The 22,795-nt window shown below is 40.1% G+C and overlaps 1 protein-coding gene across 2 annotated transcripts in view; it reads right to left on the reverse strand.

Moving 5' to 3' along the window:
* The window catches only part of akt2 (v-akt murine thymoma viral oncogene homolog 2), a 42,580-nt gene that overhangs the window by 15,577 nt on the left and 4,208 nt on the right, over positions 1-22,795 (reverse strand). For both annotated transcript variants that reach the window (XM_076988767.1, XM_076988768.1), the window contains 3 exons: positions 15,321-15,491; positions 14,962-15,090; positions 12,597-12,708 (listed from right to left, as the gene is read on the reverse strand). In XM_076988767.1, the coding sequence (XP_076844882.1) occupies positions 12,597-12,708; positions 14,962-15,090; positions 15,321-15,366 (287 nt within the window). In that variant the 5' untranslated portion in view covers positions 15,367-15,491. The remainder of the gene's footprint in view (positions 1-12,596; positions 12,709-14,961; positions 15,091-15,320; positions 15,492-22,795) is intronic.

Below are 22,795 nucleotides of genomic sequence, written 5' to 3' on the forward strand. Positions count from 1 at the left end.
CATACAGACTTTTGGCCAGTTTGGTCTTTTGCAAATGCAATGCAGAATAGTTTACTGAAATGTCTAAAGTTGCATTCCTGATTCCTGTTAATTGTTCAGTTCTTATATTTGTTTGTCTTGTGTCACTCACACATGGACACACATGTTCTCCAAGAAACCAGATAAGAGAAGAGAGGGAAAAATGTATTGTACTGTGAAAATATCAGCACTTTTTATTTGAACATGGAGTTCTACTTATGACTTTTTCACAGAATATTTTTTTCTGGAAAATTGTAGTTTAAAGTATGAATATTTTTGCAGCTAATTTTAACAAATTGAACTGTGCAATAAAGAGGTGTAATTTAATTTTTTTTTTATACTTCGTGTTTTCAGTTGCACATGTTTTATCAAGATTTGAGGAGAATACAGATTTAAAAAAGAACACATGTCTATTATTTACATTTAAAATATACCTGCAACATTGGTAAAAAAAAAAAAAAAAAAAAAGACTCGAAAGGACTTGAAATTCCAAGTTTCAGACTTGGGACTTGACTTGACGGTTGCCTGTCTTGACTCGAGACTTGACTTGACTTGACTGTCTTTGCTTGAGACTTGACTCGGGACTTGAGGATAAAGACTTGGACTTACTTGAGACTTGCAAAACACTGACTTGGTCCCACACCTGTCTAATATTATTAACTTTATCTATAAAAACAGTTCTCCAAGGAAACATCAAGGTAATGAGATCTAGGGGCATTAAGAACAGCATTAATGGTATTAAAAAGAACTTGAGGCTTGTGACTATTATTTGCTACCAAAGCCAAAAAAAATTTCACCTTTTCAGCTTTTACAACTGTCTGATATTTCTTCCAGCTGTTCTTTAAAATCTCAAATGACACCTGCAACCTGTCTTTCTTCCACGAGTAGCATAATTTATCCAGGGTTCAGATTTCTGTTTAAAATGCATAGTTCTAACTGGAGCTACTTTGTCCAAAATAGTTTGACATGAGGAATAGAACAGAGAGGTCAGCTCCTGCGTATTTAAACCTAAATTTGATCCCAAACTTGTCTGCACATCATTAAAAGCAGCAGAAAACTGCACAGCAGTAGTAGGATTGACAACACGACGGCAACGACCCGGAGTGCAGGGTTTGGTTACATTGGAAAGGGACATTTCAAATAAGATAGGCATATGGTCAGAAAATATAGCATCACATATCTCAATATTAAAAACCGACAGACCATATGATAAAACAAGATCTAAAGTGTGTCCTTGCAATTGCGTGGAGCCAGCCACTGACTGTACAAAATTAAAAGAATCAATAATATTTAAAAACTCTGACCAGCGGCTTAGTGGGACAACAAACATGAATATTAAAGTCTCCAAGAATTAAAACACGGTCATATTTTGGCACAATTCCAGCCAGAAATTCTGAGAAGTCATTGATAAATTCCTTATTATATTTAGGTGGTCGATAGATCACTGCACATAATACTGGACAAGATCTGCCCAACTCAAACATGTTTAATTCAAAACTGGAGTAGATTTCTGCCGACAGCTAAAAGTTTCTTTAAAAACGGCTGCTACTCCACCTCCACGTCCAGTCATCCTTGGGGAATTTAAGTACGTACAGCCTGCTGGTACAAGTTCTGAAAAAGCACTAAAATCTCCAGCATTTACCCAAGTTTCAGTGACACATAGTAAATCCAACCGATACAAAGTGAAAAAATCCTTTAAAATGAAGGTCTTATTAGCCACAGATCTAGCGTTAACCAAGGCTACCTTAATAGAAGCAGGGCCGTTTGCCATCCGAGGTGCTCGATTTAGCAACCGCAGGTTTTGCAGGTTCACCCCTCTTCCTCGAATACGGGGAGAGCGAACAACGGGTATTTGGTTGCCAGATCCAACAACAGGTACTAAACAGGAGTATCCAGGACTCGAAGAGTACCAGAGAGCACGAGAGGGGCGATCTGATGCATATTCCGCCAAAATACAGCTAACATTTGATTCAGAAGATACTAAGCCAGCTTTTACTCTTAATAACAAGTCCACCGCCTTTCCCGCGGCATCTATGACATTTCCTCCGAAGCGACAGGCCCGGTGTGCAGCACAGGTGAGCAGGTATTCCCGACATAGGTGGTGGAACAGAATATTTCTTCCCATCAGGGTTGTAACTAGTCAGATTTTCGGCCGCCGACCGAAGATCAAGGAGTGCTTGTTGATCATAGACCAGAACAGAGATTCCATTTTTAATGGCAACAAACAGAAACAAAGCAAACACAAACCAAACTAACAGTGGCAGACGGCACGCCACACACACACTGGCACCATCTTGAACACTGTAGCACAGAACAATATCAGTATGCTCTAAGATTACCAGCATGACAGGTTACCTAAGCTCCTGGCCAAAGCTTCCTGCTGCATGTTTGTTTGAAAGATGACTTCAACTAGGTTGAAATCCTCAAATAGCAATCCATAAGGCTCTCCAGGGCTTACCAGGTCTATGGCTGAAGCACCTTTTGATGAATACAGCTGACCACCAAATTTTGATCATTAGACAGCTCCGCCCATCTCTTTGTGAGAGTGTCCAAAACACACAGGGCTTCCTGTCATCTGATAGGACAACAAAACTGACCATTCACCTTCTACACAAGTCCCATATAACTTTAAGAGCATCTCTGCATTCTAACAAAGTGTTTGTTATTGACATTCCATGACTCGCACATAAGTCTAATACATTTTCCCCACTCAAGTTGAGAACAGCGAGATGATTGTTCCTAGTCACAACCCTCCAGATATTTCGGTTGTTCCCAACATGGGCACTTAGCAGGAATATGGAGGCAGTAAGAAAAATTCTCAAGCACCTGCCTTGCCTTCTCAGGCTTTTTTTTTTGTTTGTTTTACTGCTAATAATGCCAATGATATGATGTTCTACATTCTCAGAGAGACCATCCAATCCACACATCCCACCACACTGGCATACTCAGTTACATAAGCACCTTCCACCTGCTATCATTTTAAAAACTCGTGAAGTTATCTATATAAAGCATATGGGGCAGCTAACACAAGCAACAAAGGTCCTAAAGGATGTCATGACAGACAAAATCAAGCAAAGATTCTGATATCGAGAACTTTATAGCTTTGCAGTTATGCTCCTGTTTGCATTTACAATAATTGTCATGTCTGGTTTACCTGCATCATGGTTCTTAAAAACGTATCACTTTATCCACTTTAACCCTTGGAGGCTGCATCTGAATTTGTTTTTATAAATATGTCTATGCAGACATCGTAGCAACATAGTTCAAAACATTTATGAAAGTGAAGTCCGGCCCTTTACATTTTGTCCATAGTAGGAGTTATTTTTTTTTATAGCATTTGGCAGACGCCCTTATCCAGAGCGACTTACATTTTAATCTAATTTTTATAGAAGTGAGCAATTGAGGGTTAAGGGCCTTGCTCAGGGGCACCTCAGTGATGGCCTCAGGTCTGGGAATCGAACCCACGACCCTCCGGTCACAAGACCAGTTCCCTAACCGCCAGGCCATGACTGCCCTAATGAACCAATGAATAGAGGTTTGTTTTAAATCATGCCTACATTTGATTTGTACATTCATGTGTCACTAAGATTTACACCTGCCACTCCCCTCATGTCATTGGGAGACCAATGGAGGATGGGTTCCCTTGTGAGTCTTGGTCCTCCTGAGGTTTCTTTCTAATCCCCACCATCATAGCCACTGTCGCCTTTGGCTTGCTCTTTAGGGATCTGGACCCATACGATTGTAAAGCTGCTTTGTGATATGTGTTGTAAAAAGCGCTATATAAATAAATTTGACACTGCCATTAACATTGAATCGGACCAAGAAATTCATTATGCACCCTTCTCCTTATTGATTCAAACTTATGGACCATGTCTGTGAAGCACACAGCTTGCCCATCGTAGTCACTCTTATCCCATTTCCACCTACAAGGAAGCGCGACCATTCCGGTTCACGCACCTAAATTTTAACAGTTCAGTTTCCACAAAACAAAATAAAGTTCTTCAGCACAAACCCTGACAATATGTGACTTTCACATTGCAAAGCAAAGAGTTATCACACAGCAGAGCTGGACACACTAATTGTAATTTGCCAGCGCATGTTGTGGTCAATGGTGTGATGGGACACTGAAATCAGCTACAGCAATGCTGGAAGCTGACCCTGCATCTCTGTCCATATCAACCATTAATGATGCTAGGTTGATTATGTTATCCTACATGTAAAATTAATATATTTCAAGTACTATTTAATACCGTCACATTAACATCACTTATTATCTCTTACTATTTTTATCTGCCTTCTCATCACCAATAGCTCATTCATGTTTGCTCTTCAAATATTGCCGCAAGCAGCAATTGCGGTTCACACATGAATAGGCATTTTGGCCTCAATAGGCAAAAAGAGGCCCAAAGGGTACAAGTGAATTTTTTTTTGTGCAAAAAAAAAAAGATTCAGTTGAGGCACTTGAGGCCCAAAAGATCAAAAGAAATTGACCACAATAATTTATTTGTATGGTGTAGGACCTCCTTTTGCACCAATACAGTATCAATTTGTCTTGGGAATGACATATACAAGTCCTGCAGAATGGTCAGAGGGATTTTAAGTCATTCTTCTTGCAGAATAGTGGCCAGGGGACTCATGTACAAAGACTTTGGATTTCTTACTGAAACCTGGCGTATGGACAAATCCAGAAAATGGCGTAAGCAAAAAAAAAAAAAAAAAAACCCCGGATGCATCAAACCGCGCTTACATCAGAATCCACGCACATTTCTATTGCACATTCCAATCAACGTGGAATAGTGCTGTTTGCAAGTATGTACGAATCATGGGTTGATCCAGGCCACCATGCAAATACCAGGCCACCGTGCCACTACATCACAGATTATTTGCACGTTTATGGAATGAAGGTGCTTTCTATTCACATAAGCTAATTCCTCCTCAGATGGTGCCTTTATGGAAATGTGTGCGCAGTCGATCGCTCCGATTACAATAGAGAAACCGGCTATCGCTGCAAATTGCGCTTTAATGTTTGCCTGGTCAACCGTGTCATATAGGAACTTTATATACCTAGCTGACATGCAGATGATCCCATCCAAAACAGCTGGCATGGCACGGCTCAAAGATGACTGGGATATCCCCGACCAGTCTGCCAGTTCTCTTTGAAACGAGCCAGTTGCCAGGAAGCCGAGCATTGTCAGCACCTGTAAAGGAACTGTCAATGCACAACTCCTCAGCATTTCTCTCTCCAAAACTGGACCGAACTCAGCACAGAGTTCCAAGTGGACAGCTCTTGGAAATCTGAAAAGGTTTATAAGCCAGTCATCATCGGTGTTGGGAACGTTACTTTAAAAAAGTAATTAGTTATAGTTACTCACTACTTGTTCAAAAAAGTAACTGAGTTAGTAACTGAATTACTCTATAATAAAAGTAACTCGTTACCAGGGAAAGTAAGGATCCGTAAACGAGGGAGAAGCAGTAAACGTTACATTATTTTTATAGTCTTTTCAAAGGCTTATATATTATATTATATTACATGATATAATATTACATTACTATATTTACTATATTAAACTTTGAAAGGTTTAAACGTTAGCTGTAAATGTTGTTGCCGGTGTTCTGTTGAGTTGTGCTTTGCATCGAGTTGTGCTAGTTTGCAGTTTTGCGCATGCGCAGACCCACAGGCTTGTCATTTGTTTCCACGCTATGCTCCCTTTCTGTCGAGTTTACGTTCAGGTGATAATTTCTCATCTTTTTTTATTATGTTTTTGTTAGCAAACACGTGCATGGGTCTATACTGGAAGCACCGGGACGCCAGGAGAGAATCCAGCGCATGTTTATGTTCACGTTTCTTTGTGCGGTTCTCGCTCCACATTCTGGGGCTTTTGGACTTTGTGTGGGAAAACTGTGGGCACTGCATTGTGTTTTAGTCTACGTTTAAAACCAACAGCATCCGTCAACTCTCTCACCAGTTGGGCTCTACTGAATGACTCAAACGCATCGGGACTGAAGTAATGAGAGCAGAGCCGCGGGTCTTTTGGTAGCTGTGTTCGTCCACACGCTGCTTCCCAAAATTCTCTCCTCTTTTTATCTTTGGGAAAACTGTGAAGACTAATATCAGTCTTCCCACTGCCTTTCGACTGGAAATAACATCCAACGGCAACACAGTGTGGCATGGTTTTCTTTAAGATAGCTTAGCTAACTAACATTAACTCCTTTCAACCGCAGTCAAGTTTAGCGCGCTGCAACCATTTGACGTCATCTACCCAGCAGGCATTGCGCGTCAGAAAACATGGCTGCGCCCATATGTCAAATATTTCGAATAAAAGCGTTGATTTGTAAATAAATCTGCTGCTTTTGTGATTTTTTTTACAACATGTCTTAATAATTTAGATTAATTACAGCATATTAAGGCTTACAAGTGTTACCAGCCAGGGTTCCCTTTAAGTTAAACATGTGTTACACCGAGAACTGTGACCTATCGAGATCTGTTACTCCTCACTAGCCTGGGCAGCGGTCCGCTCGGATTACTGTTAGTATATCAATATATAATAACGCACCGCTTTTAATGACCAGTAACGTCAACAGTGTTGTAACGACAGGAAAAGTAATAAATTATATTATCCCGTTACTGACAAAATGACGCCATTACCCAACGTCGTTATTTTTAACGGCGTTATTCACAACACTGGTCATCATCATGGGCCAAAAAATCATAATGGTCATGGAAAACGTGCTCTCTGCGAATTCGGCCATTAGCAATATCTTCCCGTAATGCCAATGCTGCCATCTCCCAAGAACTCCAGCGCAACATTTCATGCATCTTTATATAATCCTGGCCAGGGCTAATCGACTTTTACTTTCTGAACCAGGAATTTCCACCTCTGGAGCTCTTGATACATCACAAAGACTTGCAATCTTGGTCACAACTGTGTAGTAGTAGGAGTAGTAGGCAAAAGTAGGTTTAGCATATTATGCAAATTAGCAAGGCAGAGTTTAGGGCTCCAAGAGACTTTTTGTTTGGCTTGAGCCAAGGAATCCACCAGAAGTGGAATTTCATTTCTAGGACCTATGGTGTGGGAGATATGGACCAAAGCACAAAATGGTGTGCTATAGCACCACCATTAGGCCAATGTGGGTCCCTGTCTATATTTCCCTCATTGGTGTTTCTGGGCCTTACGGCCTAGGCTGCAGTATGCGTTTTACAACCTGAATTATAAGAAAGATAGGAGCACTTGGCGATTACAGGATCTAAGCACGTAGGCATGGGCAACCACTGGCACGATGGCACACAAAGGTATATGAACGGAATCCATGAATAACATACTTGCTCAAAAAATAGAAGCTAAATGTCAGTTGGTGCTAGAGGTGAAACGATTCTTCGAGTAACTCGAATAATTCGATTACAAAAAATACTCGAGGCAAATTCTTTGCCTCGAGGCTTCGTTTAATTTATGTCACCATCTATTTTAAATGTTTAAAATCCCGCTTTGTACTACTACGCAGCTCCGGTATCATTGTTTTACACTGACTGTTATAACTGACGCACAGGTTTAAGGCAGCGTGATTTGTTTTGATGGAAATGGCGGAAAACGAAGATAGCGGTGTCCGTAAAAGGGCAAAAATGTCAAAAGTGTGGGACCATTTTTCGCTGCGCAAGGTGGACAACGTAGTGCAGTGTATTTACTGTAAAACGGATCTGGCCTACCCAGGGCATAATTTGAGCCGGATCCTGGCGGAACAAATAGTTATTGAACAAATAATTCTATAAAATACATTTTTTAAACACAAGATCCACATTCAGGCTTCCTAAATCACATAAGAGCTCTCCCTTTTAGCGATGCCTTTCTGCGTCTCCATAAAGCTAAAAGCTAGTTATACTTTCGCGAGTGACCGTAGCGTGCAACTCCGCGAACGGCGGAAGCGTTCATACTTGACGTGTCACAATTCTGTGCAGTGTTGTCCGTAACGATATGTGGTAGTATAAAGAAACACCCCTCAAAAAAAGGAATGAACATTTACCTGATGAATTTTAATGTTGCATTGTGTTTCAGGTTTGAAAAGTGCTGGAATTTAGGCTTAAAATGCACTTCTGCACTTAAAACACTTATAAAACACACGTAAATCATTTAAAAGTAATTTATATAAACGGATTGGCTTGTTATTTTGACATTTGTGCGCCTAAGCGTTGCGTTTTGTGTGCGATCCGGTGACATTGTTGGCCTCAGTGACCCCTTGTCTCATGCCGCTGTTTGCGTTCCGGCATCGTTTGATTTACAAATTAAGCACTGGGCCTACCATAACAGTACTTCCTCAATGCTTCAGCACCTAAACTGAAAGCATCCACACGTGAACTGCGCTTCTCCAAGCGGAATAACAGCCAATTGCTTGCTCATTTTAAGAGAACTTTCATGTTGCATTACACACTATCAATATTATTGTGTTAAAAACACAAGTGTGATTTTATCCGATTAATCGATGAAAAAATCGACAGAATACTCGATTAAAAAAATATTCGATAGTTGCAGCCCTAGTTGGTGCATGTGCTTGTTAGTCACTGAGGTATGGGTAGGTATGGCTATGGCAGTGTCAATGTGAAAGCTATAGGAAGGCCTGGGTTTGTGTGTGTGCATGTGCATTACAGGGAGAGATCGAGGGACACAGAGAGCATGGGTTGTTAAGTGTCAGAGGTATGTGGGTGTGTGTGGCAAAATGAATGGGGGGCTGTTTGTCTGTGTGACCTCCATCACTCCCTGTATTGCTTAGTAGGGAAAATTAAAATATTCACTGTAAAGCCATTTAGACACGGAGTTGGCTCAAACTCAGCAGACATTATCACAATGTTCATGGGAATACATCTTTCAATTTTCATATCAATCAGACACTACGAGAGAGTTGAAATATGAAATATATAAGTCATGAAGAGGTTGTAGCAGTATCAGTTGTCACAGGCAACTCACATGTCTGACTGTTTGTATGTAGTGTATGTATTAATGTAGTGTATGGGCAGAGACCCTGAGTTGTTAAGTGTTAGAAGGATGAAGGAATGTGGCGGGAGTGGATGAGGGGGGCAGTCTGGGTGTGTGATTTGCAGACTAAACATTGGCCAATTGACATGAAACATGAACACTATGCTTATTTTAGGACTCTGCGTCACGCTGTGCAGTTTCAAAACATTTGTCCAACAGGTGGCGCTATTAGTGAAAATCATACGTAACTCCTCCAGATTTCCGCTTAGGAACATGCAACTTGATTCTTTTGATTCCTTGCAGTAGACCTGACAACTTTGCAATTACAAATCCTATTAAAAAATTTATAGTTTTGTCACATGCATCAATTGAATAAAAATCTCTTTTCAAACTAGTCCTAGGAATTTGATCCAATCATGTCAATATTGGTATTGCCATAAACTACAGACTCTGTAGTAGGGCTGAACGATTAATTGCATTTGCGATAATTTCGCGATTTTTTAAAACGCGATTGTCTAATCGCACAGGCTGCGATTTAAACTGGTCACGTGACTTGGGAGCGAGCCGAGCCGAGGACGAACGGAGCAAACCCGAGCAGGAGGCAGGGAGGTGGAGAAGTGAAGTTAACACAGCGCACTTTAACTTGTTACACAATGGCTTCAGGCTCGACAGAAGCTGACACAACTGAAAGTCTAATACCAAAGAGGGGCAGCACATCAGTTGTGTGAAATTACGTTGGCTTTTAAAAAGATGCTGCTCAACGTCAGGTACCCTGCAAAACGACGCGAGGTAATACTACAAACCTTCTTGAGCATTTAAAAAACACCACAAAGCCTCGTATGATATTTGTAAGGCTAAAATGCCAACGACCAGTGCTGCATCTTCAAATACGCAAAAGTGTTTCTCTGCGCTTATACAGCTTTAGTATGCGGTGAGCAGCGAAATACCGTAAAATCACGCATATAGGCGCAATAAGATTTAAAGCACGGATGAATCGCAAAAGCGTGGATAGCTTGACTGCGGTCCAGCAGACAGGGTTCACTGACCGAACCGTTTGAAAGTGTAACTCCTTATGGATATAATTGGAAGCGGCACGCTGAAATAACTCGGGCAGTAACGGAGTTCATAGTGAAAGACATGATGTCCGTTAATATTAGTGAACAAGCCCGGCTTCATGGCTTTGTTAAACACACTGGATATGCGCTACCAAATGCCCTCACGCACATATTTTAGCCAAGTTGCTATACCTGCAGGGTTGCCAACTCTCACGCATTGAGCGTCTTGGACTAAAAAGTTAGTAGTTCGTTCTGGCGTCAACCACAGGCGATCAATCAATCACGATATAATAATAATACTTAAATTAAATCCATTTTACACCCCCCCCCCCCGCAACCCTGTATCTGAGCTGTATAAAAAAATGCCAAAACAGAGTTTCCTGAAGTGGAACAATGGGAAAAAAAATCGCGATTTTAAATCGCAATCGCAATTTATAGATAAAAAATTGCAATTAGATTATTTTCCAAAATCGTTCAGCCCTACTCTGTAGGTAAAGACTTCTAAAAACAAAAAAAAACATCTGAATTTCTGACATACCACACTGGTCTTCTTTCACATCAATCATTGTGGCCCTGCCATGCATGACCTACATTGCCATAACTCATGAACCACAGAAGTGATCAAATCGTAATTTGAACGCCTATTATAAATTGAGGTTCCTGTGCTGTGTGCCAAGTTTAGTGCAAATTGACCTTTCGGGGGGCTACAGTACACAAAAACGTAATTGACATTAAATATACATTTTCATGCATGCTGATCAAAGGTAAAATGTTTCCTCAAAAGAGCTAGAGTTCAACCTGTCATCGCGTCATCTCCATTAGCTTAACATGTTTAGCAAGGTGCTCCCAATTACAAACAATGCAGAATTCTACAACGCACGTAGACATAGGCAGTTCAAATCCCACATCGAAAAGTATTCCTACATAAGATATATCTCAGTCAATAACTCAGTTATTATTTTGACCAAAGACAACAAATGTATACCAAATTACATTCTGACAAATATAAAACAAAGCTGTCAAACTTGGCCTTGAAATATGAATTCTAGAGACAACCATACATTGACATTAAATCATAAAAACTCCTGTTATGCAGAATACAGTAATGGGTCTTGTCTGGTTCAGATCAATGAGCTAAATAACTTTGTAATTACATCTCATAACAAAACATACACTGCCTGACCAGGAATGAACCTTTTAATTCACCTAATAATGAGAAGACAAATCTGAGCAAAAACAATACGTGTGAACCCTAATAAGAAAAATCTAAGCAAAAACAATAGGTTTCCCCACACTTCATGTGTGAACCCTAATAATAAATGAATAAATGTTCACATGTAATCTATTCACTCTGCCTCCTTGTTAAAACTGTTTAGTTTTGTTGTGTGCTGTACTACACCCGATGTTTATGACATCCTTGGTCCCAGCAAAAACTGGTGCATACTCGAGCTGGTTCTATGATAGCACAAAGGTTCTTAGAAGTACAATCCGGAACAGTGCGCAAAATGAAATGGAGCCTATTACTTGTTGGTGGAAAAGGGCTATCTTCAAACAATATGCCCATAACCTAATATATATATTAGTGGTGGGCCGTTATCGGCGTTCGATAATGTGATACTCTTATCGGGCGATATAAAAAATATCGCCGTTAATCTATTCTTAAAGTTGGGTTGGGAACTAGGACAAAATAGGTAAGCAAATTGATGACATTCACCTTGATAGTTTAGCTCTGTTGTATTCTTAACCAAATTGCACAGTAGGGGGCGAGAACGAGTTTTCAAACCTGTGAATTACCACCCACAACAAATCACACGTGTGCTTACATGGATGCCGCCACGAAGCCGCCAGGTTTGCTTCATGGAAAATTAATTTTTAAGAAGCTTCCTAATGGAGACATTGACAAGACTAAAGTTGTTTGCACCTTATGCGAAGCGGAATTAGTTTATTGTAGGAGTTCTACCAGTCTGAAGTACCATTTTAACGCAAAGCACCCGTTTGCTAATGCTGCTGACGCTGGGTCAAGCACTGATGCAGCCCAGGGGAAGAGTCGCCGCCGCTGAAAACAGGTTAAATGTACTAAATGTTGGCTTACATTTCAAATCTCATGTTTAGCTGAATAAACATGTTATCAACTCCTTTTAAATGTACAGTATGTAGGCTTACAAATTCATGTTTGACTGAATATGCCCTCTTAAAGTATGTAGGCATACAGTACTATTTTCATGTTTAACTGAATAAACCATTGAACATGAGTACATTTTATTGAGCATGTTTTTTTTCTTCAAGTATCAAAGTAAAACAGGTTTCTCAAGCAGTCATTGATGCATTTTGGAAACAGGAGATGAGCCCGTGGTCTAATGTAGGTCTCTGTATTATTGAAACCCTATCTCAAAAACTGACTTTTACTTGGGTAGCACGCATATTCTGAATGAGCCATTTTAATCTAGATTAATTTCAAGATTTCAGTGAGTTTAATCTAGATTTAAAAAAATTATCTATGCCCACCCCTAATATATGTATATATTAGTGTATAAAGCATACACCATCCTTCTTTGCTCACCTTTCAGCATTGCTGTCCACATGGAAAGTGCGTTCTATGACTGTGGTCCACTGCAAACAACGAATGACAAAGGTGTTTGGCCGAGGTCTCTCGGTCTTCATCAGCTGGCATTCTGAAAGAGGGAATTTACCAAAAAGGCACAGCCAGTCATAAGGAAAATTCACTTATTACATGCCATGCCTTTCCAGTCTAAACAACTGTATGTGGGAGACTGCAGTATTTTCAAGGGCTGTGTAACCATCATAACACTCTGTATTTACATCCAGACCATTTTTAACAATTATGCACACAACTAAACACCTGGGGCATTGTTGGGATGGGCCTTTGGAACTTATGTCTCGATTATTTCAATGTCTCCTACAACTGTTTCCCATCTCAGGTTCATTAAAACTACAGTGAAGTTAAAATATGTTGTATCCACCAGGCCCAGGTGTTTGGATTCTTTCCTCACTAAGCAAGAAGGTAGAAGACAATAATGACATAGCAAGGGCAAGAAAATTACAGACATGTTATTTGGCTAAAAATGTCTTCAAAATCTTTCTGATTGAGAACCAATAGTTATCCAAGATAAGATGCTGTCCACATGCAGCCTCATCTAACTAGCTAAATGTATCAATATAATGCTAGCACTTCACTGTGCTTGATAATCTAATAAACGTTCATGACTTGGTAGAATGACCAATGACTCCTGACCACCCCTTATGTAGCATTACTGAACAGCATTTTATGTTTTATTTTTTTATTTTAATAGCTTTTTATATATTAGTGTTGCATTTAACTGGCTTATTTTTACCATAAAATTACAGTCCTTCACTGAAATTATGCTTTCCTCTAGCCTTTTAGATAAAAACATTTCATAGCTAGGGGGATTAACCTGAATTATAAATAAATAAATAAATAAATACATTTTCGATTCTTAGATGCATCTCGATGTGCAACATGGACAATTCAGAATCGATTCACAAATTACAACAATTGATTGTCTAGACGTTAGCTCTAACTGAGAATGTAATGAGTGGAACTCAGAAGAGTGGAGGTGTTGCACCCAGACAGTCTGTGCTGCGCACATAACAAAGGCGCAAGAAGCGTAGCAAATACAGCCGGCACCAACTTACTAAAGCCTGGTTTATACTTTAACCAGGTCCGTGCGGCGAAAATGACGTAAACACAGAGGCTCCGCTCGTGCGTGAGGGCCTTGCACGCTGTCGATTCGCGAGGTCGTGCACCTCTCGAATTTTGTAACTTTGCGCACGCCGCGCCTCAGCGCAATGAACAAAGTCATGTTTACAGGGTTCATACACCTTTACAAGGTGGAATTCAAGCACTTGTATGGAACTTTCAGGGTGCATTTCAATATTTCCCAGCACAATAAACTTAATTAAGTTAAAATTTTATACATATACTTGAAATGATTCAAAATAATTTGCTTTTTTATCACTTTATTTAATGGTTGTTTATTTTCAAAACGTCCAAACTTAACGTCTTCACGTTCTCTCATGTTTCGTCCTGGAATTACATGAGGCTCGTATTTGTTAACGAGAACTGTTCAGTCAGACAGCTATTTGTTGTGAAACGAAGTAGTTACAATTTCAAGCATTTTCAAGTACTTTAGCCTAAATTCCAGCACTTTTCAAACCTGAAACACAAAGCAACATTAAAATTCGCTTTGTGCTTAACTATATAAACTTTCTTAGCGAAGGATTTGTGTTCGTATTCAGTCGTTGAGAACAAGGGCTTTCGTGCACTGCTGCACACATTGGAGCAGAGATACAGTGTCCCGTCTAGAAGATATTATTTTTCAATATTTAGTCTGAAGTCTTGGAATCTTTATTTTTATATAAGGAAGGCGTTTAAGCTATTAGCTATTCAAAATATTCTGAATGTGTGTATGAAAAGTTGTTTGTGATTTTGGTAAATTTCTGATTTTGTCTGAGGAGTTCTATTCCCAGGATATTGTTGCTAGCACATAATTCTACTCTTGTGTGGAAGCTGTGGTTTTGGTACCACATATTTGTTTGTTGTTTGCACATAAAGATGGTTAAGAGTTGGCATTTGCTGAAATTTGTTAATTTACTGCAAACATGCTGCTACAGGTGAACTTTTTCAGTTTGTATTTATTTGTTCAATTCTCTGGAATGTGTGGCCTTGTACTTGCCATATTGCTTTCATTTGATTAAATATAAAATAAAACGGGAGTTTTTAAATGGAAATAAAGTTAATTTATCATGGATTGCTACTACCACGATGCATCGATAATCGTTTTATAATCAAATAGCAGACCTCTGAATCGTAATCAAATCGAAGAGTGCTTGGAGATTCCCACCCCCATTAAACACTACATATCACCTTAAGACTGGTGACTAACCTGCTACAGAGAAATTATTGAGAGGGGGCAAATTAGGATCAGACATCTCAGGTTTTTCCTTATAGCCAATGAAAGAGCCATCACTCTTCAGGATAAAGTAACGAGGCCTCCAAGTCTTGATGTATTCACCTGAAGACAGGAAGGCAGAGATAAAAAGGCAGATTACAAAAATGGTGTAAGAGAAATAATGAACTGATAGAGCAACTCAACAGCGTATGAAAGCATTACATCAACTGTCACAGACTAATGATATGATACAAATTTGAGAACCAATACCAATTTCATCTCCTTGAAGTGCGATGTCAATTCTACAGTTTTTCAACAATTCTCAGTTGAATGATATGGTACATGATCCTCACCTCTCTTATGGAGCCAGCCCTCTCTGACAACAGTAACCTCATTCATGATGGGCAGGGATGTGTGGGGTATGTGGGGCTCAGGGCAGGGTGGCAGGGAGGATGGGGAAGGGGTGAGCTGGGTCTCCAAACACAAGTGTCAAATGGGCAACCACAACTACTGTTGCACAGGGCCTGAAGAAATCAAGAACAAAACAATAATTAAGAAGAACAAAAGAGAGGAGCTCAAGTGTAGTGTTTACATTTATGCTAGCTAGGCTGTTAGCTTCAGCCAACTCCCTCCCAATCTTGACATTTTCCTGTTTTTTGAGGTTTTGTAAGTTAAAAGAACACTGGGATTTGTTTAAGTCAATTATCTGTTCTGAGTGTCTTCCATGAGGAAGTGCTTGGCCTCGTATGATTTCCTGAATTTGTACAGTTTCAAACATTAAAAGACAATATTTTAAGCCAAAACCTAATAGTACAATGAAACATGATGGAGCAAAAAAGAATTAATGAAAATGAAAACTATTGGCCTTTTCTTTCAATAGTTGGTTACATCACTCACAGTAGCAATAGCTGCATTCAAATGCATTCCATAGTTGTTAATGTGCCTCCCAAAGTAATGGAGGAATTTTAGACAACTCGGCCTCTCTCAGTGCTTTAGTTCAGTGTTATTTGAACTCCTAACTAGGGCTGGGTGATATGGGAAAGAAAATAAATATCACGATATTTTTCTCATAACAGTTGAAATCAATATATATCACAATATAAATCAAATCACTATTTCCTTTATACTTTAAGTGAGAAATGAACACAACTCTTGTTTCTGGCTAAAACCTGCAGGTTGTTATTCACAATAGTTGTTACACAGTGTAAAGGTTTTGATAGTGTCTTCGAACATAGATCAAAGCCACCAGGGTTCATAAACAGCATTATACATTTTTTCAGTCCGCAGTGTGTTAGCAGATTCACAACACACGGGTGTCAGGAAAGAGTTCCAAAGTTTAATAAGAGAGAGAAAGCGGTTACTGACATTTTGTTCATTCCCTAATCCGTGTTTCTGCCTTTAAGAGTGCTCTGATTGAGCGTCACGAACAGGGAATCATAAATTCCCTTACATACAGTATTTCATTACATTACATTGAATGGCACTGTTCCGACTTCCCTCATTTGCACACATATAAAGAAGCTACAGATGACATTCGCAATTTCCATCATTTCTATGCATAAAAAAGGTGGCATCTTTAAAAGTTCATCATAGCAAAACAAAACTAGAGTACTCAATGAACGTTATAATCACTGTAACTCACAAGACTGAAACATCTGGTTAACGTCTTTTTTTTTTGGTGACATCTGGATGTGTAGCAGGGCTCTAGACTAACTGGTTGCACTGGTGCGCCTTTTTTTTCTTAGGTGCACCAGCACAAAAGTTAGGTGCACCCAAATTTTTCGACTGCATCACACAACACTGCAGTTTTACCGGTTTCACTTTTTTTTTATTGCTGTCCACATAGACAATATTGACTTGTAAATAATTAACTAACAATTTGTCGCACGTGACATCATTGCTGTATGTCGGGTTTACGTTCCAGCCATTTTTCTTCTGAAGAATTATTTCTGACTTGAATTTAGTGAAGGGAAGTTCTTTTTTTGCAATATTGTAGGCATCGTTAAACTTGATTATCATCTCTGCCTCATCTGATCTGTGTGTTGCTGCCTGCCGGTGAAAGGCAGAGGGGAGCAGTGTTAATTTTGACAGCAATTTTTGATTTAGTTTTAGTCTTATGACTAAAATGTAATTTAGTTTTAGTCATAAGTTAGTCATTGGAGTTGTTTTTAGTTTTAGTCGACTAATTATTATTAGAATTTAGTTGACTAAAATATAAATGGTCATTATATACACTCGCACAAAGTGAAATTTATTAACCAGTTACAAAATATTATCGTTTGTATATACAAAAACAGATTTCCAAACAACTTTATTGAACTGAACATATAGTTATTGAGCATAACATTAACAAAACATTGATGACCAGTAGGACCGCTCTACCTGAAAACATACGGAGTTTGTTATGAACAATATATATTACATTCTATATAAAACTGGGTGCCGTAAAAACAGCAATGCCATAGCCCGCAGATGTCGTTTCATTTGTCGTATTTTTCCCGACGTCGTCGTCCCACATGGTTTACATGCCGACTTGTTTTTTTCAAAGTCAAAGGAGAAATGTGTCCATATATGGCCTCTTCTCTTTCTCCCTGAATGAATGAATGAATGAATGAATGTTCGATTTATATAGCGCCTTTCCAGATTCCCAAGGCGCTTTACAATTTAACACAGGTACAAGTCACAGACAATCACACACACACCGGCGAGAAGCGGCAGCCAATTGCGCACAGCGTACTCTCTACCGGAAGCCACAGCCCCCTGGGGGACTGAATGGGGTGCAGGAAGGGGAGAGAGGACAGACCCTAGTGGCAAAGCACCATCCACCACTGGGCATACAAGCACACACACGCACGCACGCACACAGACACAGACACTACTTTTTATTGAACATAGAGACACAGACTCAGGGAGAATTTTTTGTTGACTGCCAATTTACCTTACCTCCATGTTTTTGGACTGTGGGAGGAAACCGGAGATCCCGGAGGAAACCCACGCAAACACAGGGAGAACATGGAAACTCCACTCAGATAGGGACTTGAACCCAAGACCCCAGTGCTGAGAGGCAAACGTGCCAACCACCAAGCCACCGTGTTGCTCCCTGCTGACATTGTTGAGTTAACTTCGAGTTAGAGCTGGGCGATTAATCGATATTATCTATTAATTCGAATTTACAGTTAAGGACGATGTGTTTTTATGAAAATCGATTTTCTGAGTTTTAATTTTCACCACCAACGCTGAACTGTGAGCTCCCATAGTTCAGTGAGTTTAGCACCTCCCACCCATCCACCCTCGGTTACCGAACCCGCTTCAATGGATTAAACTTTCGCGAGTGACCGTAGCGCGCGGCTCCGGACACCTCGCGCGAACGGCGGAAGCGTTTATACGTCCGAAACGATATGTGGTAGTATAAAGAAACACCCCTCAAAAACGGGGGAAGGAACATTTACCTGACAAAAATTAATGTTGCATTGTGTTCCAGGTTTGAAAAGTGCTGGAATTTAGGCTAAAGTGAGCGCAGCCCTGATCTTAATCAGAATGTAGACAGCGTGACTGTCAGTATGCAACATTAGGGGTGCACGATGTGGACTAGAATTGCGATGTGCAATAACATTGTTGGATATCACGATATCGATGTGAACCACGATAAACTAAGATTAAAATACAGAAATGTGGTGTCTCTCTGAACAGCAGCACGTTAATTTGTTTTGTTTTTTACTGTGTAATGAATCCAGAATAATTCCAAATATTTTGCAGGTTTATTCAACAATAGATTCAATCTAGGTTTATACTTTCACGAGTGACCGTAGCGCGACTCCGCACACCTCGTGAACCTCCGCGAACGGCGGAAGCGTTTAATCTTGCCGTGTCACATTCTTGGCAGTGTTGTCCGAAACGATATGTAGGCCTAGTAGTATAAAAAAAACACCCCTCAAATACAGGGGAATGAACATTTACCTGACCAATTTTAATGTTGCTTTGTGTTTCAGGTTTGAAAAGTGCTGGAATTTAGGCTAAATTACTTGAAAATGCTTGAAATTGTAACTACTTCAAATATTATATACAAATATCTTGTCTGATTGAACAGTTCTCTTGTATTACGTTAACAAATACGAGCCTCTTGTAATTCCAGGACGAAACATGAGAGAACGTGAAGACGTTAAGATTGGGCGTTTTGAAAATAAACATCCATTAAATAATGTGATAAAAAAAAGCAAATTATTTCGAATCATTTAGAGTATATGTATAAATATTTAATTCAATTAAGTTTAACATGTTGGGAATTATTGAAATGGACCTTGAAAATGTTGTACAAGTGCTTGAATTCCACCTTGTATAGGTGTATGAACCCTGCAAACATGACTGTTCTCATTGCGCTGAGACGCGGTGCGCGCGAAATTACAAAATTCGAGAGGTGCACGACCGCGAATCGACAGCGCGCGAGGCCATTGCGCACGGGCGAAGCCACCGCGATTACGTTATTTTCGCCTCGCGGACCCTCGTGCCGCGTCAAGTGTAAACCAGGCTTAATCCAAATCGTGTGTCTGCTGAGCGTGTTCGCCTCACTCCAGGGTTGCCAGGTCCTACAAAAAATCTGCAAGTGTAAGTTGTCGGCGGGGGGTGGCGAGTGTGAAATGGAGACAAATTAAGTATTATATCGCGATTGATTCTTAGTGTTGACTTGTAACTTCCGCAGTAGCCCAACTTAAAAGTAGCCCAAAAAACCGCACCCCGCTGCCCCAGAATTTTTACCCGCGGCAGGATTTTCAAACAAACCCAATTTAGCGTGAAAACCGCGAACCTGGCAACTTTGCCTCTTGCCTACTTACGTCACGTGATCATAGTCTGCAGTGCGAATAGCTCCCTCTATTGTTGGATGAGGATAATGCAATTTGAGTTTGTTGTTATTCAAGGAGTTATCGTGGCTCTTTCGATGTGTTTATCGTGAAACTTCACATCGCAATAACGATAAAAATACGATTAATCATGCAGCCCTACGCAACATGCAACAATTATTAAATTGTATTCACATTGAAGAACCTACTATTCTTTGGTACCAGCTGGGAACATATTTATTTTGATGGAAATGCAATTAAAAGTTCTAAATTAGGTTCCAGTTCTTCACTGGTGCAAAACGGCTCACTGTTGAGCCTGTTTGGGACTTCGTGGGCTTAACTGAACAAAACACTGACAAAGGGAGGTGCTTAATTGATGACCCCTGTCATGAGCTTGCGATATTGTGGATGCTGATATGAAGTGAGCTGGGCCCTATGTGAAGCTTTAATGGTCATACATATTATATTTGTATGTATATCATACATATTTACATTTGAAAATCTTGTGTATAACTACATTTAAATATCCTCAAGAGACTCAAAGACTTGTTATCCAAGTAGCTACAACAGCATGCAAGTATTAAAGAAATGTAAGAAACATTGCAAACATGTAGCTATTTGTTATATCCACTAAAGCAGGGGTTGGCAACCTTTGAGACATGGAGTGCCACCATCAACAAATAAAATGGGAGCGCGGGGGGGGGGGGGGGGGGGGGGGGGGGGGGGGGGGGGGTGTTTGCTTGTTGCGTACTGACAGTCACACTGTCTACATTCTGAACAGGGCTGCCCTCACTTAGCCTAAATTCCAGCACTTTTCAAACCTGGAACACAATGCAACATTAAAATTCATCAGGTAAATGTTCCTTCACCTGTTTTTAGGGGGTGTTTCTTTATACTACCACATATCGTTTCGGAGAACACTGCAAAGTAGGGGTGGGAATCGTTTACTATCTCACGATTCGATTAGATTCCGATTTTGGGGGCCACAATTCAATTCAAAAATCGATTTTCGATTCAAAACGATTTTCGATTCAAAAAACGATTTGATTTATAAAAATGTCTGCTTCAGTCTATAAAATCTGCATGATCTACTACAGTCTGCTTTGCAAGACAGAACGACAAATACAGAAAATTAAGTGTCTTTTACATTTAATTAACAAAAATTAAGTGCTTTGGTAAAATAAAATGGTTTTTGTTGTTACCAAAATTCTTGCGCTTCATTTTGCGAGCTGTCAGGGCTGGCTCGGATGCAGTTCCCCCAGCCGTCGCTAGGGGCACCAGAGTCAGTCCCAGACTAAACCGGCGTAACCGTACGTTCTCAGCCAGTTTCTGCTTTCTCTGTGATTGCTTATCGTTTAATGGTCTCGCCACCACTCTCTGTTATGCTTTCTCTTTACTTATTCGAGTATCTCATGTGTCGCTTCCTGACTCATCTCAAGTTTTCCCAATCCTGTATTTCTTCCTATCCGTTTTGCCTTTATTTTTGGGAAGGGTTTTATTTTGCTGCACCGTTTTTTGCCAGTTACTTCTGCTGGTGTCCTTGGTTTTGTTTTCGCGTTGCATTTGTTATTTTGTTTCTTCCTCCCGTCTCACTAAGGTTGAGTGTTATATTTCATGCGTTGTATTTTCCGCATTGGTTTTTTGTTTCTATTTACTCCGTGCCCTCACGGTTTTGGTTTCTATTCTCTTGCGCGTTGAGTCTTCCGTGTCGTTTTGTTTGTTCGTTCTGGGTCGCTGTGCGCGTTTCTTGATCTTGCGAGCCGGCACTTGGGTCCATCCTTCTCTATATTATTTCTCACCCTTCTCTATATTAACGCTCCCGTGCTCACAGCATTCCACGGCATTCGGTAAAAACCAAAATGAACCCATAATTTTGCCTTAAATGAAGACCGGACAGGTTGAATATCTCTTTCCTCCATGTGTTTTGAACCTTTTCGGCGCATAAGTGTGTCCCAGAACATGCTGCGTAAAGTCTCGCGTAATTTTGTAATTACGCAACCCGAGACTTCACCACGACTTAGAATCGATTTTGGGACATTTAAAATCGATTCTGAATCGTAGTAAATGAGAATCGATTTTTGATATATGAATTGATTTTTTGGCACACCTCTACTGCAAAGAATGTGACGCGCCAAGTATAAACACCTCTGCCGTTCGCGCAGGTTCGCACGAGGTGTGCGGAGTCGCGCGCTACGGTCACTCGTGAAAGTATAATCCATAATAAATTATCCAGCCTTGACGCGGCTCAGGGATTACGTCACACGCAGCGCTGTGCGGCCGTTATTTAAACATATTTAAACATGGGTCTGTGGCGGGAGCTGAGTGCAGAGCGTTGAGGAGCGATTTCGATTGGAGGATCGTGCTCTCTGTCTGAGATTTTTTATTATTAATTTTTTTTGCTGATGCTGGTCCAGTGTGGCGTGTGCCAGTGATTATGCCTCGGCGTGCCAACGGTGGCACGCGTGCCATAGGTTGCCTACCCCTGCACTAAAGAATAGTTTGGCTTAGTTTTTCCTGATGTGTAAAAAAAATTTAAAAAATTTTTTTTAACTGTGGACTATTCGTGTCATATGGAACAACAATAGGAAATGAAGCCGCTAATAGGCCTAGGCCTACATGTCTTTTCACACATGAAGACTTCATAATTGGTACCTGGCACACCAAAGACAAGAAAGAAGCACCAAGCTTTTCTAGGAATTCTCCTGCCACACTATCTAAGCAACTAAAAATGGATGAGAGTAAATATTATGTGAAAATGTGGAGCACTGTATACTGCACCCCAAATTCCACAAATTCAACTGAGCTAATGACAATTATTTGCCCGTCAATAACTTACTAAGTGATATAATTTTCTGCCAGCAATGATGCAAGATAAGCATGTCATATCATCTGAGCTTTTGAAGAGTTGGCTGCATTTTGAGATCAGACAATCATCTGTTCAGTATTTCATTAGGCTACATTTTAGTTCAGGAAGTCTAGCCTTTCATTACCAT

The sequence above is a fragment of the Brachyhypopomus gauderio genome, chromosome 2 (genome assembly GCF_052324685.1).
Source record: "Brachyhypopomus gauderio isolate BG-103 chromosome 2, BGAUD_0.2, whole genome shotgun sequence".
Classification (NCBI taxonomy): domain Eukaryota; kingdom Metazoa; phylum Chordata; class Actinopteri; order Gymnotiformes; family Hypopomidae; genus Brachyhypopomus; species Brachyhypopomus gauderio.